Source organism: Dicentrarchus labrax, unplaced genomic scaffold, assembly GCF_905237075.1.
Source record: "Dicentrarchus labrax unplaced genomic scaffold, dlabrax2021, whole genome shotgun sequence".
Classification (NCBI taxonomy): domain Eukaryota; kingdom Metazoa; phylum Chordata; class Actinopteri; family Moronidae; genus Dicentrarchus; species Dicentrarchus labrax.
Genome location: NW_026136716.1, coordinates 888,346 through 911,192, shown reverse-complemented (window position 1 = coordinate 911,192; position 22,847 = coordinate 888,346). Strand labels below are relative to the sequence as shown.

General features: G+C 42.2%; 3 protein-coding genes across 5 annotated transcripts in view; 2 read left to right on the top strand and 1 right to left on the bottom strand.

Moving 5' to 3' along the window:
* Window positions 1–34: 34 nt before the first annotated feature.
* Window positions 35–5,387, bottom strand: LOC127378361 (zinc finger protein 436). 2 transcript variants are annotated; one of them, XM_051427096.1, is made up of 12 exons: window positions 5,240–5,387; window positions 4,257–4,459; window positions 4,090–4,152; window positions 3,567–3,662; window positions 3,379–3,477; window positions 3,180–3,303; window positions 2,817–3,108; window positions 2,696–2,742; window positions 2,496–2,620; window positions 1,899–2,421; window positions 1,089–1,544; window positions 35–862 (listed from the first exon to the last, which is right to left on the bottom strand). In XM_051427096.1, exons 1-12 carry the CDS (start codon window positions 5,241–5,243, stop codon window positions 645–647), a joined length of 2,250 nt encoding a protein of 749 aa, XP_051283056.1. In that variant the 5' UTR covers window positions 5,244–5,387; the 3' UTR covers window positions 35–644. The 2 variants fall into 2 exon arrangements, with proteins under 2 accessions (XP_051283056.1, XP_051283057.1); XM_051427097.1 differs by having other exon boundaries at window positions 3,567–3,659.
* Window positions 4,474–11,815, top strand: si:ch211-207l14.1 (uncharacterized). Its single transcript, XM_051427142.1, has 5 exons — window positions 4,474–4,631; window positions 7,357–8,371; window positions 9,762–9,986; window positions 10,164–10,262; window positions 11,250–11,815. The coding sequence occupies exons 2-5, from the start codon at window positions 8,060–8,062 to the stop codon at window positions 11,355–11,357; spliced, it is 744 nt and encodes a 247-aa protein (XP_051283102.1). The 5' UTR covers window positions 4,474–4,631; window positions 7,357–8,059; the 3' UTR covers window positions 11,358–11,815.
* Window positions 11,816–12,239: 424 nt separating this feature from the next.
* LOC127378374 (vesicle transport protein SFT2B) overlaps window positions 12,240–22,847 on the top strand; it is a 12,603-nt gene continuing 1,995 nt past the window's right edge. Inside the window, exons 1-3 of one of the 2 annotated variants that reach the window (XM_051427144.1) lie at window positions 12,240–12,482; window positions 19,796–19,885; window positions 20,487–20,572. In XM_051427144.1, coding sequence (XP_051283104.1) covers window positions 12,405–12,482; window positions 19,796–19,885; window positions 20,487–20,572 — 254 coding nt within the window. In that variant the 5' untranslated portion in view covers window positions 12,240–12,404. The remainder of the gene's footprint in view (window positions 12,483–19,795; window positions 19,886–20,486; window positions 20,573–22,847) is intronic. The other variant, XM_051427143.1, reaches the window with a different exon arrangement.

The following is a 22,847-nucleotide window of genomic DNA, read 5'->3' as shown; positions in this document are numbered from 1 at the left end:
GCCGAGTTTGTGATGAATTAAAGAGACATCAATGTTGAACACAACAGCTTTTATATACACAAAGCACAGTTACAAAATCTCCATGGCAACACAAACATTGAGCAGCACTCCCATTGGACGGCGTCTGACAACGAGCAGTGCAGAACTTCACCCACAAAAACATGAAAATAACAGTTTACATTTGTTTATGAAGCAGCTGCTTCAAACGCAGTCCGACTGCAGCACATTTTACACAAGAGTCTGAAAAACAAACAAATATGGACGCCGATCCACAACCAAACCCCCAAAAAGTGAATTCTACATATTCTGCTGTGAATGAAACCCAGCTCCTGCAGCTGAATTTATGACACAGGTAGAAACTTTTACACACAGCGTGAATGTGCTTCTAGTGACTGCTCACTCTGTTAGCGCTGTTAGCACTGTTAGCAGTCATTGATTACTTTATGATTTAGTCAATCAAATGGTAGAAAATACTGATTATAATCTAAAATGAATGGGTTATTAAAATATACGCTGACAGTTAACGACTAATTATTAATTGATTCAGGAAATGGTGAAATATGTTCATATCATATAAATCATGTTCAGATCGATTGGCAGGATGAGAACATGCATGAACGGGATGAGAAGGAGTTTAACGGACGTCAGGCGTCGTCGGCCGTCTCCTCGGCCGCCGCCGGCTCGTGGTTGGGGGCGCGGTGCGTCAGCAGGTGTCTGTTCAGGTGAGTTTTGCGGGTGTAGCTCTTGGGACAGTAAACGCAGGCGTACGGACGGACGCTGCTGTGGGACAACATGTGCTTCTTCAGGTCGAACTTCCTCCGCAGACATTTACCGCATTCTGGACACGAGAAGGGTTTCTCTCCTGGACGACAGACAGACAGACAGCTTAAATTCAAGCTTAATACTGTCAATACATTTCTAATATTATACAATAAACAGTTTGTTGTGTGATTCTAGTGGATTAGTTTGTATTTATAGCTCATTGGTTTTACACTGTAAATATATTTAAAGCTAAAAACTGTATCATAATTACCCGTTCCATGCTTTCATTGGCACACGTGTACCTGAACTGGCGCCCTGTGTCTCACCTGTGTGTATCCTCCGGTGCTCAGTCAGGTGACAGGAGATGGAGAAGGCTTTGCCGCAGTCCTGGCAGACGTACGGCCGCTCCCCCGTGTGAGTCCTCATGTGTTTCTGCAGGTCCCCTCCGGACGGCCAGCCTTTGCCGCACACCGTGCACACGTATGGGCGCTCCCCGGTGTGCCGCCGCACGTGCACATTGAGGCCGGCGAGCGCGGTAAAGTCTTTGGGGCAGTAGGGGCAGCGGTAGGGCCGCTCCCCGGTGTGCGTGCGCAGGTGGCCCTCCAGCCCGTCGCGGGTCTTGAAGCGTTTGCCGCACTGCGGGCACAGGAAGCGGCTCTCGGCGGTGTGGCTGGCCCGGTGCGAGTGGAGGCCGGTCAGGGAGCCGTACGTCTTGCTGCACTGGTCGCACTGGTACGAGCGGAACGTGTGCGTGCGCTGGTGGATGCGGAGCTGGGTCACTCCTGGAGAGCGGGGTTAAATATGGCAGTTGATGAATGAATAACAACTCAAAAACTCAAACATGTGTTGATTCTGATGTTCAGATGTTGTTGTGACTCTTCCGATCCACCAGACTCCTTTGATAAAAACTGTGATTATACCTCACAGAACAGTTTTCCTGCTGCGCTGCCTCCAGGTGTCTGTTTGTGTTCTGTGAGGTAAAATGGAGTCTGGTGGATTTGGAGAGCATCGACAGAACAGCTTCAGTTCCCCGTCAGAAAGCAACGGCTGCAGGTGAGATCTAAGGTGAACCCTCGTCCCTCAGCTCCAGCTCAGACTTCCCTGCACTACCTGGTGTTCTACCTGCAGGAAGTTACCTGAGAAGGTCTGGTCACAGAAGCGGCAGTTGTAGCATGGCTCCGCCCCCTCCACCGAGTGAGTCTGCAGGTGTCGCAGCAGCTGCGTCTGAGAGCTGAACGTCTGGTCGCACACGGTGCAGGTGAGGTCCGGCAGCCGGTGCTGCAGCCGGTGGGCGTCTCTCTCCTTGGCCGACTCGAACACCTTGTCGCACCTGCTGCAGGTGAACCCTCCTTTGTCCAGGTGGGTCTGCTTGTGATTGGTCAGGCTGGACAGGTGGTGGAACTCCTTGTCGCACTGGCCGCACTGGTAGACGGGCCGCGCCCGGTGGCTGCGCTGGTGCGACAGCAGCTCGGCTTTGGTTCTGAAGATGGCGTTGCACTGGAAACAAGAGTGTGTCCTGGAGGGGCGTGGCTCTGGGAGGAGGGGCTCCGGGGGGCGGGGCTCTTCCTCCTGACCGGCAGGTAAAAGCTGCAGGTTCAAGGCTCCGGTCGCCGTCAGGGCCGACCCGCAGGACTTGTTGGTGCGCAGGTGGCGGATCACCTGGAGACAGCAGGGGGAGAAGATCTCAACACTGTGTCAGACTGTGAGCATCGTTCTGTCGGAGTCTCACTCACCTGAGAACGGTAGATGAAACATTTCCCACACTGAGGACACTTGTGAGCCACCCGCTGAGAATTATGGGAAATGCTATACAGAGCGTTGGCTGTGACCTCAGAGCAGGACTGATCTGATTGGTCGACTGGGGAGAGAGGCGGGAGTAAGAGGAGACATTCAGAGCGTCAGTGTGTGTGTGTGCGTGTGCGTGTGCGTGTACCTGCGTCTTCTGATTGGTCGGCAAAGTTTCCAGGTGAGTCCTTCAACCTGACAGGAAAAAGGTGAACGTGAGCAGTTGGAAGCAGCTGCCGCGTGGACCGATAGAGGAGGAAGTGTCTCACCTGTCCTCTCCGATGATCACGGGCGCGCAGTCGTTGCCGCCCGGCGCTGAACTCTCATTGGACGCCTCCTGCTCCACCGGCGACGCAGCCCGACCAATCACGGCCTCCTCCACGTCCTCCTGCTCGTCCTCCGTCATCACCACCACCTCCACCTTCACCAGCTCCACGTCCAGCTGGAGGACGGGATCTGATTGGACCTCTGTGTCGGCGGGAGGCGGCTCCGGATTGGTCAGTTTGGTGAAGAGGGGGTGGGACCAGGCTGAGAGGAGGATCTTCTCTGTGTCCTGACTCACTGAGGGAAACAATCAGTGTCAGATAATTAATAAATAACAACAATAAATAACCTGCTCTTTAATCCTGTACCCGTGCTGGTTGCTCGCCCCAGTAGACAGCTCTGATTGGCCAGCAGCTCTGTCACGTCCTCCCTGTCCACCTCCTGCAGGCAGTCCTCCAGACCAGTGGGGGCAGCGTCGAGCCAGCATGCAGCCTGAGGATCGTTGACATTGTTATTTATTGTCATTAAATCCACTTCCTCTGCAGCACCTGTAGGAAAGGTACTCACCTGTTTGAAGTCGGGGACGGGGAACAGCTGCTCGATCCTGGACAGGAAGTCAGACACCAGAGACTGGAGGGCGGAGTCGAAACTGTGGTCGAACACTTCCTGCGACAGACAGAAAAACAGCGTCTATACGAGGACTGAACGAGGCCGCCGCCCACCGACCGCCGACCGCCGCCGCGCCACACACTGACCTGCAGGAGGCGCCGTCTGTCCGCCGGACTCGCTGTCAGTCTCTCGGTCAGCGTCGACAGAGCGGAGCAGCATCCTGCGACCTCCTCGTCCGACTGCTGAGGACACAAACAGCCCCGAGTTTACTGACACAACCATATAATGGAGGTCCTCCGTATCCCACAATGCACTGCGTGCTGGTCACAGCTAGTCCTCAAAAAGTAAAAACTCTTCACGATCAATTCATCATTAATAGATTGATCATTTGGCCATGACGTCCGGTTGTTTCTGAGCTGAATATTCTCCCAGCATGCTCTCTGCTTCTCAATCAATGAGTTTTTTAAGAAACTTTTGGGATAAAAAGAGTTTTATGTCCTTGATGTTTATGCCTCCATTCAGAAAACAAACAGTTTAAGAGTTGTTTGCTCATCGTGACGTCATTTTGACCCGTTTATTGAATCAGTTAATCGGATTATTTAAGGCCTTAAAGGGAGAATATTTCCTTCACTTTGGTGGGAACGCACTATAACGAGTCCTCCGTCTCACCGTTGCCTCGGAGACAGAGTGGATTTTGTCCAGGTTGGCGGCCCGCGGGTCACAGAGGGTCACCTGGAACAAGAACAGAGTAAAGGTGTCGCTCTGACGTTTGAATATTTGAATATTTGATCGTACAGATTTAACATCTGGAGGCTGTTCAATGATGCAACTCTCACTTTGGCTCTGAGCGCCAGCAGCAGCAGACTCCTCTGTCTGTCCGTCAGCAGCTGCGGGACGGCCTCCGTTACCAGGGAAACAAAGTCCTCCAGCATCCCGTAATGCCGCACGCTCTGCTGGCGTGCGACCTGCCACATCGCCGCCGTCAGCAGGCGGAGGGGAGGGACGAGGAGGCGCAGGGAGGAGAGGGGGGGAGCGGAGGCTGTGGGGGCACATTAATGAACATGTTATTAGAGACACCTGTGCAATGGCTGCTGGGTAATAAAAGCCTTCATCATCAGAAAGCTTCATCCAGTCTGCAGCTGAAATAATAATGACAGTCGAATGTGGATATCTGAACTTGTCACAGCAGGTAAAGGTGCTGGCACACCTTGGTGAGTTACACTACCTGCTACTACTATTAATATATTAACTATTAATACAGCGCTCTGTCAATTAGGTCTGCTTCCAATTCCCTGCCAAACTCCATTCAAGAATCTCACAATTTAAGGTTGTGTTGTTTATGAGCAACTTAAAACCAACTCATAAAACTCCTGTTTATATTATTCTTATTATAATTCTTATTGTAAGATGTGAGCTTTGATTGAAGGTTCTCTGAATATAAACAAAGTGTGTCAGTTGAAAATATCCACTTATTAGGCTCAAACAACCCGACGTTATTCCCTGTTTTAACCCTTTTACTTGTATTTTTCACTCTATTAGTAACAGTTTGGTTTATTGCACAGTCGCCGAATTAAACTGCAACTCCCACTGACTCATATTATTGATTAATATAACACATATTGATCAATAACCCTTCCATAAGTCAAACTATTCTAAAAGTTACAGTTTTTTGGCTGGAGTTTGGTTCGTATCGGTTCAGCTAACAACCACACAAGTCGGGCCAGCCGGCTAACGGTTGCTACATGGTTAGCAAACACGTTCGATATCAGTATCGATCACATGCAGTGAATATTGATTGATAAAGAGCAACAGCGCGTACCCATCCTTCTTCTTCTTCTTCTTCTTCTTCTTCGTTTCAACTCTGCTCTACAACCCGGTTAGCTGGGTGAGCTAACAGCTAGCTAACAGCTAGCTAACTGGTGTTTACAGTCCGGCTAACAAACAGCTCCGCCTCCACACCGGAAACACACCAAACACTTCCGGTGGCGCGTGCACTCCAGCGAGGTTTATTATAGCCTCGCGTGCACGTGAGAGAAGGTTAAAGGGGCTTAAAGGTCATTAAGAGAATTATTGATCCTCCTGTCAGCTGTAACAACAGACTGTATTAATACTGTTAGTATTAATTATTATTATTAATATTATTACTGTTATTATTATTATATTATTATTATTATTATTATTACTGTTATTATTATTATATTATTATTACGTTATTATTATAATATTATTACTGTTATTATTATTACTGTTATTATTATTATTATTATTATTACTGTTATTATTATTATATTATTATTACTGTTATTATTAATTATTATTACTATTATTATTATTATTATTATATTATTATTACTGTTATTATTATTATATTATTATTACTGTTATTATTATTATATTATTATTACTGTTATTATTAATTATTATTACTATTATTATTATTATTATTATTATATTATTATTATTATTACTGTTATTATTATTATATTATTATTACGTTATTATTATTATTATTATTACTGTTATTATTATTATATTATTATTACTGTTATTATTAATTATTATTACTATTATTATTATTATTATTATTATTATTATTATTATTATTATATTATTATTACTGTTATTATTATTATATTATTATTATTATTATTATTATTACTGTTATTATTATTATATTATTATTACTGTTATTATTATAATATTATTATTACTGTTATTATTATTATTATTATTATTATTATATTATTATTATTATTTATTATTACTGTTATTATTATTATTACTGTTATTATTATTATTATTATTATTATTAATATATTATTACTGTTATTATTATTATTATTATTAATATATTATTATTATATTATTATTATTATTATATTATTACTGTTATTATTATTACTGTTATTATTATTAATATATTATTATTACTGTTATTATTATTATATTATTATTACTGTTATTATTAATTATTATTATTATTATTATTATTATTATTATTATTACTGTTATTATTATTATTATTATTATTATTAATATATTATTATTATTGTTATTATTATTATTGTTATTAATATATTATTATTATTATTACTGTTAGTATTAATTATTATTACTATTATTATTATTATTGTTATTATGATATTATTATTACTGTTATTATTAATTATTATTACTATTATTATTATTATATTATTATTATTATTAATATATTATTATTACTGTTATTATTATTATTATTATTATATTATTATTATATTATTATTATTATTATTATTACTATTATTATTATAATATTATTATTATATTATTATTATTATTAATATATTATTATTACTGTTATTATTAATTATTATTACTATTATTATTATTATTATTATTATTAATATATTATTGTTATATTATTATTACTGTTATTATTGTTGTTGTTATTGTTATATTAGTATATTATTATTGTTATTATTATTGTTATTATTATTATTACTGTTATTATTGCTGTTGTTATTGTTATATTAGTATATTATTATTAATATATTATAATTAATATATTATTGTTATTATTAGTATTCTGGAAGTTTAATTAAGTGAATTAGGGAGATTTTTTTTTCCACCTGTAGAAACTTTTTTCGAGAAGACTTTTGAGAAATGATTAAAATGAATTAGAAATATGAACGTGTTGTCTAACGTGAGCTTTATGTACTGAGACAAACAGTGCAGCTACATCAGCTAGCTCACAGTTAGCGCTGACTTTAGAAAATAAAAGTTAGTTAAAAAGGCACAAAATATCAGAAATAAATGACAGAATGAGATCAAATATATGAGGAATAATGTGTTGTAACATTTATTAGATTAAGGACCCATCCTAATTAATGCTTCAGTCTCAGCACAGACACAGTAATCCAGGTGTAATCCCCCCCCCCTCCTGTGGCTCACTAGCTGGATTAACAGAGTGACAGCGGCACAGAGGGACACAAACAGCAGGGAAGAAACGAGAAATCAACAGCGAGGAGGAAGAAAGACGCAGGAAGTAGACCTTTGGAGGGACCGGAGGTCATTTAAGGGGACGGGCTTTTATTTTTGTGTCTGTATGGACCCGAAGGCAGCAGAGAGACATCGACAGTCAGGACTGGATTTGTGGTTGCTCACATAATCCGTCCATCCATTGCCTCCTCACCCATCCAGCCGTCTCCGGCTCCTCGTGTTCCTCCTGCTTCTAACTTCTGAGTGTTGATGCAATTTGGTCCATTATTAACTCTTTAATGTGTTTATTATAGCCTGTGGTATAATATCGCTGTCTGTAAACTCACCGGGATCTGTAATATAGCTGATTATAAATTGGATATATATCTATATTTAACCTTTATTTAACGAGGGAGTCACATTGGGTTACAATTTAAAATCATTTAAAGACTTAACCTGATTACAATCTAGCCTAGCTCCAGCATAGCTTCTTCTGATAAATGATCCCAGTTGCTATTTACCCCTGGTAGTGTGTGTGGTAATTGAGCCTAGCTCCAATAGCCTGGTGGTAGCTTTGTCTAGCTGTTGAGTTAGCTTAGCTCTAATAAAGCCCAGGACTAACTTAGCATAAAGTTTGGTTGCAATCGAATTAGCTGTTAGCTCCACAAACACACTCGCTATGGATCCGGACAGAGAAGAAGCTGACGTGTTTTCGGACACAGAAGAGCCGAGCCCTCTGAGAGCAGATACCGTAGAGGAGGAGGTGGAGGAGGAAGAGGAGGATGAGGAGGAAGATGCTAAGATCTTCAATGCCTGGATGCAGCGGTACAGAGGGGGTGAGCAGCAGGAGAAAATTGGAGAAGAAGATGAGGAGGAGGAGAAGGAGAAGAAGAAAGGAGAGTCAGCCGAAGGGGGAGGAGCTGAAAGTAGGAGCAACGTTGAGCCTCCGGCCCGAATGGGGAGCAACCGCCGGGCGTCGCTGCCGTGTCCGGTAAGAGAACCAACTCAAAGCCGAGGTCGTAGGTCTTGGACATACAAACTTCATCCATTAAAGTTGGGTTCAAAAATCGTTGATTATCGGTATTTTCCAGTTTCCGAGTCGTACCTGTGCCTTGGGTGTTGACATGAATTGTATTTACGAGTTGTTACACCGACAGACAGACAGCAACAGATTAGTGATGGATGACGAATATGTTGGACTTGCTTCAGAAGGTGTACAGAGTCAACCTATCAAAGTATGAGGCCATGTTTCTCTGGTTAACTGTGGATCGTTCCCCTCAAATTGGGCATGATCTACTGCCCCCAGCATCTAGGGGCAAGGGTAAGATGGAGCATGAGATCAACAGGTGGATTGGTGTGCTGTCTGCGGCGACTGTACTGGATGGCCGTGGTCAAGAGAGACCTGAACCTGAAGGCAAAGCTCTTAATTAACTAGTCGATCTATTTTAAAACCTTCAACAATGGCCACAAGCTTTAGGTACAGTAGTTACCAAGGATAGGTTGAGGAACTCAGACATGCAGGAGGAGCTTGGACTACAACCACCACCGTTCCTTCATCTTCAAAGAAGCCAGTTGAGGTAGTTCTGGGATCTGATCCACATTCTTTGTGGAAGCTTCCCTGTGGAGGTATTTCGGGTCCAACTGGAAGCTGAGCCCAAGCAGATCCAGAACACACTAGAGGGATGGACTTGGAACAACTCTGGATCCCCCAGGAGGAGCTGGAGCGACGTCGCCAAGGATGAAGACGTTTGGGCCACCTTACTTAGTCTGCTGCCTCTGCAACCTGGACCTGAATAAGCAGTGGGAGACTCAGAGTATCGCTACCTCGCGGTACTTCAATTCGTATGGAAGAAGACTTGAAAATAGAGATTGAGACCACAAACTCATGAGGAAACTGTTTATTAAAGTTCTCCATAGGACTCAATACTATCAGAGAATACAGGTTTAAGACACGTCACAGACCCAGAAGCTCTGTCCCTTAAATATACTGTCAATGGTTCACCCCAGTTTATTCAGTCAACTAGCTGTGTGTTCATAGCTCCTGATCAGTGAGAGCCTCTCAGGGTCCATTTTAAGCTGCATTAGCTTTAACTACTCTAAGGAGGGCAGTTGGGCTTTGGGTGCTGATCAAGGCCACTGATGAGGCTTTTACACTTGTAGTCTTGTTTATTTTTGCCAGTGTTCACAGGATTTTTGGATCAGTGAGTCATTCTGTGTCAAACCTTCTACTAATAATCAGGACTTAGAGGAAGAATACAGGCAACAAATAAAACAGAGAAATGATCAAATTAAAAGTTATTAACTGAAACTACTGGAGCTGGACTTGGAGATGGAGGTGGTGACCAGTCAAACCAGTTAACCATCCTTCTCTCTCTGCCCAGCACACTCTGTCGGCCATGCAGCTGTCTCGTCTGCACTCGTCCACCAATGCTCCGGTGACGGCGAAGGTTCTGCTGCGCCGTTCTTCCTCCCGCCGCCTCCTGCAATCACAGCAGGAAGCAGCTGCCCCCACCCAGGAGCGAAGACTCTCCCTCATACCCACAATCCCAGAGGCCATTGCGCCCGAGAAGCGGGCCACGTTTAGGAGACGCAACGTCATGTCACTGGTGGGTAAAAACACTGACACATTTAATTCATACATGTTCCTGGGAAGAACTAATTTGATGGTCTTTAATAGATTGATTGGAGAGAAATGCCCGACCAGCAGTCAGTCTGTTATTTTATTGCAGTTTTTCCCTCATTGAAGCTGAAATATTCAAGACGACAGTGTGTTTGTGTTGCAGAGCGACGCAGACAGTGTGTGTCTGATCTGTCACAACGACCTGAACCGAGGAACCGGTGGCACCAGAGAGCTGCAGTGCACACACACCTTCCACAAAGAGGAAAAAAAAAAAAAAAAAAAAAAACACACACCCCCCCCCAAGTAACACACACACACACACACACACACACACACACACATGCACACACACCTTCCACAAAGAGGTAACACACACCCACACACACACACACACACACACACACACACACACAGCACACACACACACACACACACACACACACACACACACACACACCTTCCACAAAGAGGTAACACACACACACACACACACACACACACACACCTTCCACAAAGAGGTAACACACACACACACACACACACACACACACACACACACCTCCCAAGGGTAACACACACACACACACACATACACACACACACACACACACACACACCTTCCACGAAGAGGTAACACACAAATGTGAAATATCATAAATACTAATAAATACAGTTAAACTCCAGTTTTATACTGTTATAAGTTTCTAAAATGATATAAATTAGTGACATTAACAGTAAATAAAGTATTTGTTGTGTAATTTTAATGTATTAGTGAGTTAACTGACAGATATGTTGTATAATGATGGAAGTAGAATAAATGTTGTTTATCAGTGTATAAGGTAAACTGTCCAAATACAGTTGTTATCAGTGTAAACAGCAATAATTACTGTAATCTCACAGATAATGACTTTTATTACACTTCTATAACTTTTAACATTCACATTAAAATAATAACAATCCAATAATAACAGCACTCTGCTGTAAATGTAAGTCTGATTATTGTATTATAGCAGAGTTCACCTGGATTTATAGATCATTGTTTACACTGTAAATATCTTTAATTCAACATTAAAAAGGTCAAATTGAAGTTAAAACTGTATTTTTATGAGCTGCCAGAATATTACAGTCTGTTTTACAGTGTAGATATTAAAGTAAAATGAAAGGCTTTTAGGAGGACAGGTATGTGTTTATTTCACAATGTTTATACCTCAGATACATGTAGCTTCAGAGCCTGTGTGTGTGTCTGCAGTGTATAGAGGAGTGGTTGTGGAGGAAACAGTCCTGCCCCACCTGCCATGTTCAGGTGTCCATACCGCAGCCCGTCTACTGGAACTCCACCAGGGTCAAGGTCCCCTAAAACCACCCAGGACACAGCGTTACATCATCAACCTAAAGTAGTGGACTGTGACGTCACCGAAGCTCGTTTAAACGTCCACCAGTTCCCCAAAACATTTAGCTGGGAACTATGACATCATCAAATGCCACCAGAAAGAGGACAGTGACATCACCAACGGCCCCCAGGACTGTGGCACTGTTACATCATCAGAATACAATGAGGTAGAAGACAATGACGTCACTGGGAGTAAATGAAAGGTAGAATTAATTCATAATTGGACTTTATACACGTTATAGCAGTCGAATGGATGTAGATTTCTACGTAAGTGACCATTGAGGAGCTACAGTACAACCACAGTAGCCTCACTGTGTGTGTGTGTGTGTGTGTGTGTGTGTGTGTGCACAGCAGTACTTTAGTCGACTGTTTTTATAAGATTAGCAGCTGTTGTTGAGATGCTTGAATAAAGTTGGATTGTATGAGTTTCATCTTTCCTTCCTGTGACCGCTGCATTGCATTTTACTGCAGGTTGAGCTGATTTCAGCTCCTGTATAAAGTGTTGCACTATATATATATATATATATATATATATATATATATATATATATATATTATTATACCATCAGGCAGCCGATTTCCAGCTTCTCCCAGAGGGGTTTTAATTTGTTTATTTAGTGTATTGTTTAGTAACTTAAGCTGTCAGACAAATGTAGTGGAGTAAAAAGTATACAGATTTATAAAATGGAAATAACAAATGTTTTGTAATAATCTCAGTTACACACAGAGTTTGTTCTTTGAGTTAATTTCTGGTAAACATCATTATTGTGGTTGTAAATATGTTTCCTGCCTGGGGTTGATGTGGGGGAAACAGCGCCCCCTCTGCTCGCGTTGTGGCCAGAGGCGGTACTGCAGGCGGAAGTGCTGCACCTGTTGACTGTTCGGTGTCTAACGTCGAGCACCTGTAACCGCACTCACCTGTAACCGCACTCACCTGTAACCGCACTCACCTGGGAAGCTTCTGGAAGCTCCGAGAGGGTTCATCCACAGGCAGGCACACAACAACAGGACTTTATGGATAAACTGAAGAAGGTGCTGAGCGGGCAGGATGACGGAAACCCGGGAAACTCTGACGGACCCGGAATCCTGGAGGTAACGGCAGCTGGGGTTAGCTGGGTGGCTTGTTACTGGGAGCGTTACACCAGTTAGAAACCAGCACTGGCGACACAAACTGCACCACATATAAAGTTAATGTAATACTACTCTATTACTGCAGTAAAAGTACTAATACCACTGTAATACTACTCTATTACTGCAGTAAAAATACTAATACTGTAGTAATACTCTATTACTGCAGTAAAAGTACTAATACCGCTGTAATACTACTCTATTACTGCAGTAAAAGTACTAATACCACTGTAATAATACTCTATTACTGCAGTAAAAATACTAATACTGTAATACTACTCTATTACTGCAGTAAAAGTACTACCACTGTAATAATACTCTATTACTGCAGTAAAAGTACTAATACCACTGTAATACTACTCTATTACTGCAGTAAAAGTACTAATACCACTGTAATAATACTCTATTACTGCAGTAAAAGTACTAATACCGCTGTAATACTACTCTATTACTGCAGTAAAAGTACTAATACCACTGTAATACTACTCTATTACTGCAGTAAAAGTACTAATACCACTGTAATAATACTCTATTACTGCAGTAAAAGTACTAATACCACTGTAATAATACTCTTTACTGCAGTAAAGTATAACTGTAATACTACTCTATTACTGCAGTAAAAGTACTAATACCACTGTAATACTACTCTATTACTGCAGTAAAAGTACTAATACCACTGTAATACTACTCTATTACTGCAGTAAAAGTACTACCACTGTAATAATACTCTATTACTGCAGTAATGGTATTGTTTACTTTATGTTGACAGTTGACTTTTATTCCGAAGAGTTAATATTTCCTTTGACCTGAAGCTCTCTCTCTCTCTCTGTATCTCTCTCTCTGTCTCTGTGTGTGTGTCTGTCTCTCTCTCTCTCTCTCTCTGTATCTCTCTCTCTGTCTCTCTCTCTCTCTGTCTCTCTCTCTCTGTCTCTCTCTCTCTCTCTCTGTATCTCTCTCTGTATCTCTCTCTCTCTCTCTCTCTCTCTCTCTCTCTCTGAGTGGAGTGTGAGTGTGAGTGTGAGTGGAAGAGTTGGATGAAATTGAGTGTTTTTCTCTATTTCCTTCTTTCGGTATATTTTCGTTGTGTTGTGTTTGTGAATGTAGTTGTGTTAGTTTAGTGTTGTTTTGGTTGGTGTTTGGTTGTTTGTTGGTTAGTTTAGTGTTTGTTTGTTGTTTGTCAGCCTCGCTCTGAGGCGCCGGTATGGCGTCCAGCAGCGTTTTCTCCAGGCTGACACGGAAGCACGGTATTAAAACCGGAGCCGGCTCTCCGTGCAGGGTGGAGGAGGTAGCACTGGCCGTGGGGGAAATCATCGGGCACGGCTCTGTGAAGTCCGCTGCCCGGATGAACAGTGCGGTGGTTCTGTTCCTGTCAAACGTTCCTCCGTTCATCAGTGATGATTTCTTGATTAAAGAGCTGTCCAGACATGGAAAGGTGGTGTCACCCATAAGAAAAGTGCTGTCGGGCTGTAAGTCTCCCCTCCTGAGACATGTAGTGTCTCACCGCAGACAGCTCTTCATGTTGCTGAACAACAAAAACGAGGAGTTTGATTACCGGTTCAGAGTCCGTGTGGATGATTTCGAGTACATCCTCTTTGCGACATCATCCACTGTGAAATGTTTCGGATGTGGCGAAGAGGGACATTTGATTAAGGTCTGTCCGAGCCGCGGTGCGGCGGCTGCCGCGCCCGCGCCGCCTGCTCCTGCGGGGATTCGGGCGGTGTCGGCCGCGGTGGCCGGTGGGGGGGCCGGTGCCGCAGGGCAAGAAAAAGAAGCAGGAGCTGCAGAGAAACAGGTGGAAGAGATGCAGAGCCAGGCTGGAGGGAGCACTGAGGTGAGTAGTGAGAGGGAGGAGGTGGGAGGGGAAACGGGTGAGGTGACAGGTAAGGTGGGGGTGACAGGTGGTATTTTAGATAAAGATGCAGGTGAATTGGTCGAGGATGTGGGTGAAACAGGTGTCCGTGGAGAGGCAGGTGAGGTTCCTGGTGAAGTGGGTGAGGCAGGTGAGGTTGTAGGTGAGTTGGGTGAGGGGTGAGGTTGTGGTGAGTTGGGTGGGGTGAGGTTGTAGGTGAGTTGGGTGAGGCAGGTAAAAGAACAGGTGAGTTGTGTGAAGGATTTGAGGTCGTTGGTAAACAGTGTGAAGCAGGTAAGGAGAGAGAGGCAGGTGAGGCTGTAGGTGAGTCGTGTGAGACAGGTAAATTAGCAGGTGAGCTGAGTGAGGGGAGCACAGTAGCTGAGGCTGAAGAGATGGAGGCCTGTGAGTAGGGGTGGGCGATATGGGCAAAAAATAATATCTCAATATTTTTTGGGATTTTGGCGATAACGATAATCAGTCGATATCCTTTAAAATGTGATTAGAATTGTCTGAGCTGGACATTTAATGGAAATTTGCACATCGTCAAAACAACAATGACGATATTATCGCAAACAATATATATCGCCCACCTCTACCTGTGAGTCTGGGTGGGGGTCTGCTCCTCTTAAACAGCGCAGTAAGAGGAGAAGCATGTTGACCGTGGAGGTGGGTGGTAAAGCCGGACGTCTGGCCGGTAAACCGAGTGCTGCAGAGAACAGAGCAGCTCTATCTGACAGCAGTGACAGTGAAGGGTGTGTGTCTGACAGCAGTGACCTGTCTCACACTCAGCAGGCTGCTGCTCAGGTGTATACTGCCAATGTACTGAAGTCTTTTTTACAACAGACCAAAGGGATGAGGAAGCCAGTGTTAGAGCAGTACTTCCCTGATATGCAGGGTTTCTATAACTCAGCCAGGTATACTGTGAAACACAGAGCAGAGTCAGAGCTGACTGACCAAGAAATATTCAGACTGAAAAAACTGATTATTAAAGTCAGAAAACAACTGAGTTTTTAATGATGGTGAATGTAGGGATTTTATTCTTATTTATTTCATTGATTGTTTTTAGTTTTGTTCTTAACATCTTTATCATTATGAATGTTTTTAAAGTAGGCAGTCTGAATGTCAATGGTGCCAGAGAAACAAGAAAGAGAGCAGTAGTGTTTGAAACGGCTAAAATGAAACATATTGATGTTCTGTTTCTACAAGAAACTCACAGTGATGTTGGAAACGAGGCAGACTGGAGCAGAGAATGGGAAGGAGAACTGATTTTAAGCCATAACACCACCCTCAGTGGAGGAGTGGGCTTCCTGTTCTCCAGAGGTTTTACTCCAACCTCTCTGGAGGTCAGGCATGTTGTGGAGGGGAGGTGTCTTTCAGTCAGAGCTCGTTTTGAACATTTTAATGTGGTTTTTATCAACATTTATGCTCCAAACAACGGTGCAGAGAGGAAACACTTCTTTGAAAATATGAATGATATTTTAAACAGCTGTGGCCCGGAGGATTATTTATTTGTGGGTGAGGATTTTAATTGTACTGAAAATGAGATTTTAGATCGCAACCATGCAGAGCCTCATCCAGTATCCCAGCATGCCTTGAGGCAGCTGGTCTCCTCCCATGGCCTGGTGGACGTGTGGAGAAGGATGCACACAGGCTGCAGACAGTACACATGGTCCCACGTTAGAGAAAACAGAATCTCTTTGGCCAGACTTGATCGTTTTTATGTTTTTAAGCACAAAGTCAGTGTTATAAAAATGTGTAAGATTTTACCAGTTGGTTTTACTGATCATTCTTTGGTTTTATGTAATGTTTTTATCAGAAACATTTTACCCAAAAGCGCCTATTGGCATTTTAACTCTGTTTTAACTGTTGATAAATCTTTCAAGGAGGCTTTAAGTTATTTTTGGAATGATTTTAAACAGAAAAAAACCGAGTTTGTCAGTCTGAGGCAATGGTGGGACCATGGGAAGATTCAAATTAAACTTTTATGTCAGCAGCACACGCTCAATGTCACACGCGACATCACCAGATCTATCAGAGATCTGGAGACTGATATTGTGGATCTCGAGTGTACAAGTGAGTCCACAGGAAATCGAGGATATATTGAAAACCTCAAGACTAAAAAGATGGCTTTAGCCAACCTGCTGGACACTAAAGTACAGGGGGCGCTGGTCCGGTCCCGGGTTCATAACATCACGGAGATGGATGCTCCATCGAGTTTCTTCTTTGGGCTTGAGAAGAAACAAGGGCAGAGGAGACAAATCCACTCTCTGCTCTCTGAGACAGGGCAAGAGCTGACAGAGCCAGGCCTGATAAGGAAAAGAGCTGTTGAGTTTTATGCCTCGTTGTTTGAAAGTGAGTTCAAGGAGAACGAAGAACTGATGGAGGAGGTCTGTGGTGGACTTCCTCAGATATCTAGAGAGGCTAATTCACAGCTCGACAGCCCACTGACTCCACAAGAGCTCTACGCTGCACTGCAGAGCATGCAGGGGCGAAAGGCTCCAGGCATCGACGGCCTCACTGTAGAGTTCTACAAAGCCTTCTGGGACATCTTGGCCCATGACATCATAGATGTGTTTAATGAGAGCCTGGTGTCTGGGTCACTGCCACTCTCATGTCGGAGAGCCATAATTACCCTCTTGCCAAAGAAAGGTAATTTGCAAGAAATCAGAAACTGGCGTCCTGTCTCTCTCCTCTGCACTGACTACAAAATACTGTCCAAAGTCCTGGCCAATAGGCTGAAAGGAACCATGGAGCAGATTCTCCACCGGGACCAGACGTACTGTGTGCCCGGCAGGTCTATGGTAGATAATATCTACCTCATTCGGGATGTTTTGGAGGTCTCCAGTTCATTAGGCATAAACACTGGATTGATCTCATTAGATCAAGAAAAGGCTTTTGACCACGTTGAACACGACTTCCTTTGGAAGGTCATGGAGAGGTTTGGGTTCAGCGCTGGTCTCATAGCCAAGATCAAGGTGTTGTACAGTGACATTGAGAGTGTGCTAAAGTTTAATGGTGGCTTGTGTGCTCCTTTTAGAGTGCATAGAGGGGTCCGACAGGGCTGTGCCCTGTCTGGGATGCTCTATGCACTCTCCCTGGAACCCCTCCTACAAAAGATAAGATCATCTGTTAGAGGCCTGTTTTTACCTGGTTTTAACAGTAGTGTTGTTTTATCTGCTTATGCTGACGATGTCGTTGTTTTTATCAAAGATCAACCGGATGTGTGTGTTTTAAATTCTGTAATCGAGAAGTTTTCTGTTGTGTCGGCTGCGAGGGTGAACTGGAGGAAGAGCGAGGCTCTTGCTGTTGGTGAATGGCGGGAGGGCCTCCCTGTTCTCCCTCAAAGCCTGATATGGAGAAGAGAAGGCTTAAAGTATCTCAGTATTTATCTCGGAAACAGCGACAATGGAAAGAAAAACTAGGAAAACATTTTAGAAAAAGTGGATAACAAACTGGCTAAGTGGAGGTGGCTCCACCCACAAATATCTTTTAGAGGGAGGGTCCTAATCCTAAACAACCTGGTAGCCTCCATGTTATGGCACCGGTTAGCCTGCCTGGACCCTCCAACAGGTCTCATTGCCCAGATTCAAGTGAAGATTGTCAATTTCTTCTGGAACAAATTGCACTGGATACCACAGTCTGTATTGTTTTTGTCCAGAGATGAGGGGGGCCAGGGCCTGGTCCACCTGGCTAGCAGGACAGCCACCTTCAGGCTCCAGTTCATTCAAAAGTATCTGACTGGACCTGAAGATCTGGTGTGGAGAGACGTGGCCAGCTGCATACTCAGGCGTGTCAATAACCTGGGGCTGGATGCTGCTCTGTTTTTAACTGATTTTAAATTCTTAAAGTTAGGTGGCTTGCCTCCTTTTTATCAGGGTGTTTTTAAATCCTGGGGGCTTTTTAAATGTAAAAGAAGTGAGAAGTGTAACTCTCTGCACTGGTTATTAAAGGAGCCTATAATCTGTGGTGCAAAGATGGATGTGTGCTGCAGCACCGTGCCTGGGCTGATGGGGGTGCTGTGCAGCTCAAGAGTTGTCTGCCTCAAACAACTGATAGATGCAGCAGGACCAGAGCTCACAGATGTCCACTCTCTGGGCTCTGTGCTGGGGGTGCGCTCTGTCCGGCTGATGCAGAGGAGCCTAGAGCTCTGGAGGAGGAGGCTGACGGAGAAGGAGAGAATCCTTCTCCTCAAATACGGCTGGGGAGAGGCTGAGCCGGACCCCACAGACCCTTATCCCGAGATCTACTTGTGCCCTGGTTTCACAGAGCTCAGCGGCCCCCTCCTGAGACACAATGATGGGAGTACATTGAGCCTACACAAGGCTGACAAAAAAACTCTGTACACAAACTGTCTAAAAACGATCCACAAAACTCGCCTGTGTGACAGAGCGCAGTGTGTGTGGACTGAGAGGTTGGCTGGGCTGAGCCCCCAGTGGAGAACATTATACAAACCTCCTCTAAAAAAAAGAACTGGAGATCTCCAGTGGAGGATTTTACATGGTGCCATTGCCACCAATGCCTTTTTATCTGTTCTTAATCACAGTGTTGTAAAGGAGTGCCCCTTCTGTGGACTGACTGAGAACATTTTCCATGTTTTTACTGAGTGCAGGAGATTGGCAGACATTTTTAACGTTTTAACTCGTGTTTTTAATCTATTTGGTGTCATTTTTACTGCCCCTGTTTTTATTTGTGGAGTTGGTTTTAAAAAAACAGAAAAAGTAAAGTGTCGACTCCTAAACTTTTTAATTGGTGAGGCTAAAATGTCGATCTACCTGACTCGTAGGGACAGACTGCAGGGTGGGCCGACCCTTGACCCTGTGACCCTGTGGAGGTACAATGTGAAGGCCAGACTGAGGCTGGAGTTTTGCTTCCACAGGGTCACAGGGAATACAGATGTGTTTGAGCAGCAGTGGGCTCATGAGGAGCTGTTGTGCCGGGTGACCGGTGGAGAGTTAAAGTTCACATCCTTCCTCAACTGATCTATTGATTGTGTACCTGTTTGTTACAGTTAGTTAAATGTAAATAAAGTATTGTTCAAAAATCAAAAAAAAAAAAAAAATCTCTGTCTCCTTCTCTCTCTCTCTCTCTGTGTCTCTCTCTCTCCCGTCTCTCTGTCTCCTTCTCTCTCTCTCTGTCTCTCTCTCTCTGTGTCTCTCTCTCGTCCTGTCTCATTCTCTCTCTCATCTCTCTCTCTCTCTCTCTGTCCCTTTAACAACGTGTGTTGATAAGTGTTCATTTCAGCAGTTGATCATTAGTGTGTTATTATTATTATTATTATTATTGTCAGTTATTTATAGTGCAGTTGGAATTAAATATTAGTTTCCATTAATGTGCTAAAACCATGAAGAACCGAGAGGATTGTGTCTTTATAGTGAACATAACAATGATGATGATGATTATTATTATTATATTATCATCCCTGCAGAGAGCCAATCAGGCGTCGACTCTGGCCTGGGGGACGAGGATGAAGGGTTTCCTCATCTGCTTCATTCTAGGATGTGTGTGCTCCATCCTGGTGAGTCAGCGTGTGACACTCTTCCTACGGTAACCTGACTATGTCTGTAACTACGGTAACCTGACTGTGTCTGTTCCTACGGTAACCTGACTATGTCTGTAACTACGGTAACCTGACTGTGTCTGTTCCTACGGTAACCTGACTGTGTCTGTTCCTACGGTAACCTGACTGTCTGTTCCTACGGTAACCTGACAGTGTCTGTAACTACGGTAACCTGACCTTGTCTTTTCTGTCTTGTCCGATTAGTTACATTGTATCCATGGTAACAGCTTGTCTGTCGGTTGTCTTCTCTGTTTCCATGGTAACATCCCTGGATGTCTTTTTTTCATGTTTCTAGTGTTTCTCCTGTCTGTATCCATGTCTTCTATGTGGTTTCTATGGTAACAGCCCTTTTTGTCTTCCTGTCTGTACCTATGGTAACAGGATGTCTCTGTCCTCCCTTCTGTTTCCATGGTAACAACCTGCCTGTTTCTGAACCACCTGTTTTTTGTTTTCTAACTGTATCCATGGTAAGGACATGTCTACCTGCCCTGCATCCTGTTTCTATGATAGCCTCCCGTCTGTATCCATGGTAACAGCCTGTCTGTCTCTTTGTCTCCAGGGTACCTGTTTGCTGTGGATCCCAGTTGCTGGTCTCGTTGTGTTCGCTGTCCTCTACACAGTGGGAAACATCTGCGCTCTGGCCAGGTAGCAACCACCACACAACCAGGTCTAACCAGGACTAATCAGAACTAACCAGGTCTAACCAGGACTAACCAGGTCTAACCAGGTCAAACCAGAACAAACCAGGTCAAACCAGAACTAACCAGGTTTAACCAGGACTAACCAGGACTAACCAGATCAAACCAGAACTAACCAGGTCTAACCAGGTCTAACCAGGTCAAACCAGAACTAACCAGGTCAAACCAGAACTAACCAGGACTAACCAGGACTAACCAGGACCAACCAGGTCAAACCAGAACTAACCAGGTCTAACCATGTCAAACCAGAACTAACCAGAACTAACCAGGACTAACCAGGTAAAACCAGAACTAACCAGGTCAAACCAGAACTAACCAGGTCTAACCAGGACTAACCAGGTCTAACCAGGTCAAACCAGAACTAACCAGGTCAAACCAGAACTAACCAGGTTTAACCAGGACTAACCAGGACTAACCAGGTCAAACCAGAACTAACCTGGTCAAACCAGAACTAACCAGGTCTAACCAGGACTAACCAGGTCTAACCAGGTCAAACCAGAACTAACCAGGTCAAACCAGAACTAACCAGGTTTAACCAGGACTAACCAGGACTAACCAGGTCAAACCAGAACTAACCAGGTCTAACCAGAACTAACCAGGTCAAACCAGAACTAACCAGAACTAACCAGGACTAACCAGGTAAAACCAGAACTAACCAGGTCAAACCAGAACTAACCAGGTTTAACCAGGTTTAACCAGGACTAACCACGTCTAACCAGGTCAAACCAGAACTAACCAGGTTTAACCAGGTCTACCACACAGAAACAGACTGAGGTAGTCCAGATTAATCTGAACCAGGTCAAACATGGTCATTGTTTTATTGTCTGATCTCATCCTGGAATGAACTGAAGAACTACATTACCCATCATCCCTGAGGACCGACTGTGTGTGTTAAAGAAGTATAATATCGCTCTCTAGTGAAGGAAGTCAGTATCACATGTTCGTGTATTATTACTGTAATACTATAATATTACTGTAATAATACTGTAATAATACTGCAATATTACTGTAATAATACTGTAATAATACTGTAATAATACTGTAATAATACTGCAATATTACTGTAATAATACTGTAATAATACTGCAATATTACTGTAATAATACTGTAATAATACTGCAATATTACTGTAATAATACTATAATATTACTGTAATAATACTATAATAATACTGCAATAATACTGCAAAATAACTGTAATAATACTGCAATATTACTGTAATAATACTGCAATAATACTATAATATTACTGTAATAATACTGTAATAATACTGCAATATTACTGTAATAATACTATAATATTACTGTAATAATACTATAATAATACTGCAATAATACTGCAAAATAACTGTAATAATACTGCAATATTACTGTAATAATACTGCAATAATACTATAATATTACTGTAATAATACTGTAATAATACTGCAATATTACTGTAATAATACTATAATATTACTGTAATAATACTATAATAATACTGCAATAATACTGCAAAATAACTGTAATAATACTGCAATATTACTGTAATAATACTGCAATAATACTATAATATTACTGTAATAATACTATAATATTACTGTAATAATACTGCAATAATACTGCAATATTACTGTAATAATACTGCAATATTACTGTAATAATACTGCAATAATACTGTAATATTACTGTAATAATACTATAATATTACTGTAATAATACTGCAATAATACTGCAATATTACTGTAATAATACTGCAATAATACTGTAATAATACTATAATATTACTGTAATAATACTATAATATTACTGTAATAATACTGCAATATTACTGTAATATTACTATAATATTACTGTAATAATACTATAATATTACTGTAATAATACTGCAATATTACTGTAATATTACTATAATATTACTGTAATAATACTATAATATTACTGTAATAATACTGCAATATTACTGTAATATTACTGTAATAATACTGTAATAATACTGTAATAATATTGCAATATTACTGTAATAATACTATAATATTACTGTAATAATACTGCAATAGTACTGCAATATTACTGTAATAATACTGTAATGTATTATATTATATATATTATATTACTGTAATAATACTGCAATAATACTGCAATATTACTGTAATAATACTGTAATGTATTATATTATATATATTATATTACTGTAATAATACTGCAATAATACTGCAATATTACTGCAATATTACTGTAATA

What these genes read in the sequence shown, in the direction of transcription:
- si:ch211-207l14.1 (XM_051427142.1), top strand. Translation starts at nt 8,060, where the DNA reads ATGGATCCGGACAGAGAAGAAGCTGACGTGTTTTCGGACACAGAAGAG. An exon ending in GGGCGTCGCTGCCGTGTCCG is followed by an intron (nt 8,372 to 9,761) that starts GTAAGAGAACCA and finishes CTCTCTGCCCAG; the next exon opens with CACACTCTGTCGGCCATGCA. An exon ending in CACACACCTTCCACAAAGAG is followed by an intron (nt 10,263 to 11,249) that starts GAAAAAAAAAAA and finishes GTGTGTCTGCAG; the next exon opens with TGTATAGAGGAGTGGTTGTG.
- LOC127378361 (XM_051427096.1), bottom strand. An exon ending in ACTCTGTCTCCGAGGCAACG is followed by an intron (nt 3,663 to 4,089) that starts GTGAGACGGAGG and finishes TTGTGTCCTCAG; the next exon opens with CAGTCGGACGAGGAGGTCGC. An exon ending in GTGATCATCGGAGAGGACAG is followed by an intron (nt 2,743 to 2,816) that starts GTGAGACACTTC and finishes TTTTCCTGTCAG; the next exon opens with GTTGAAGGACTCACCTGGAA.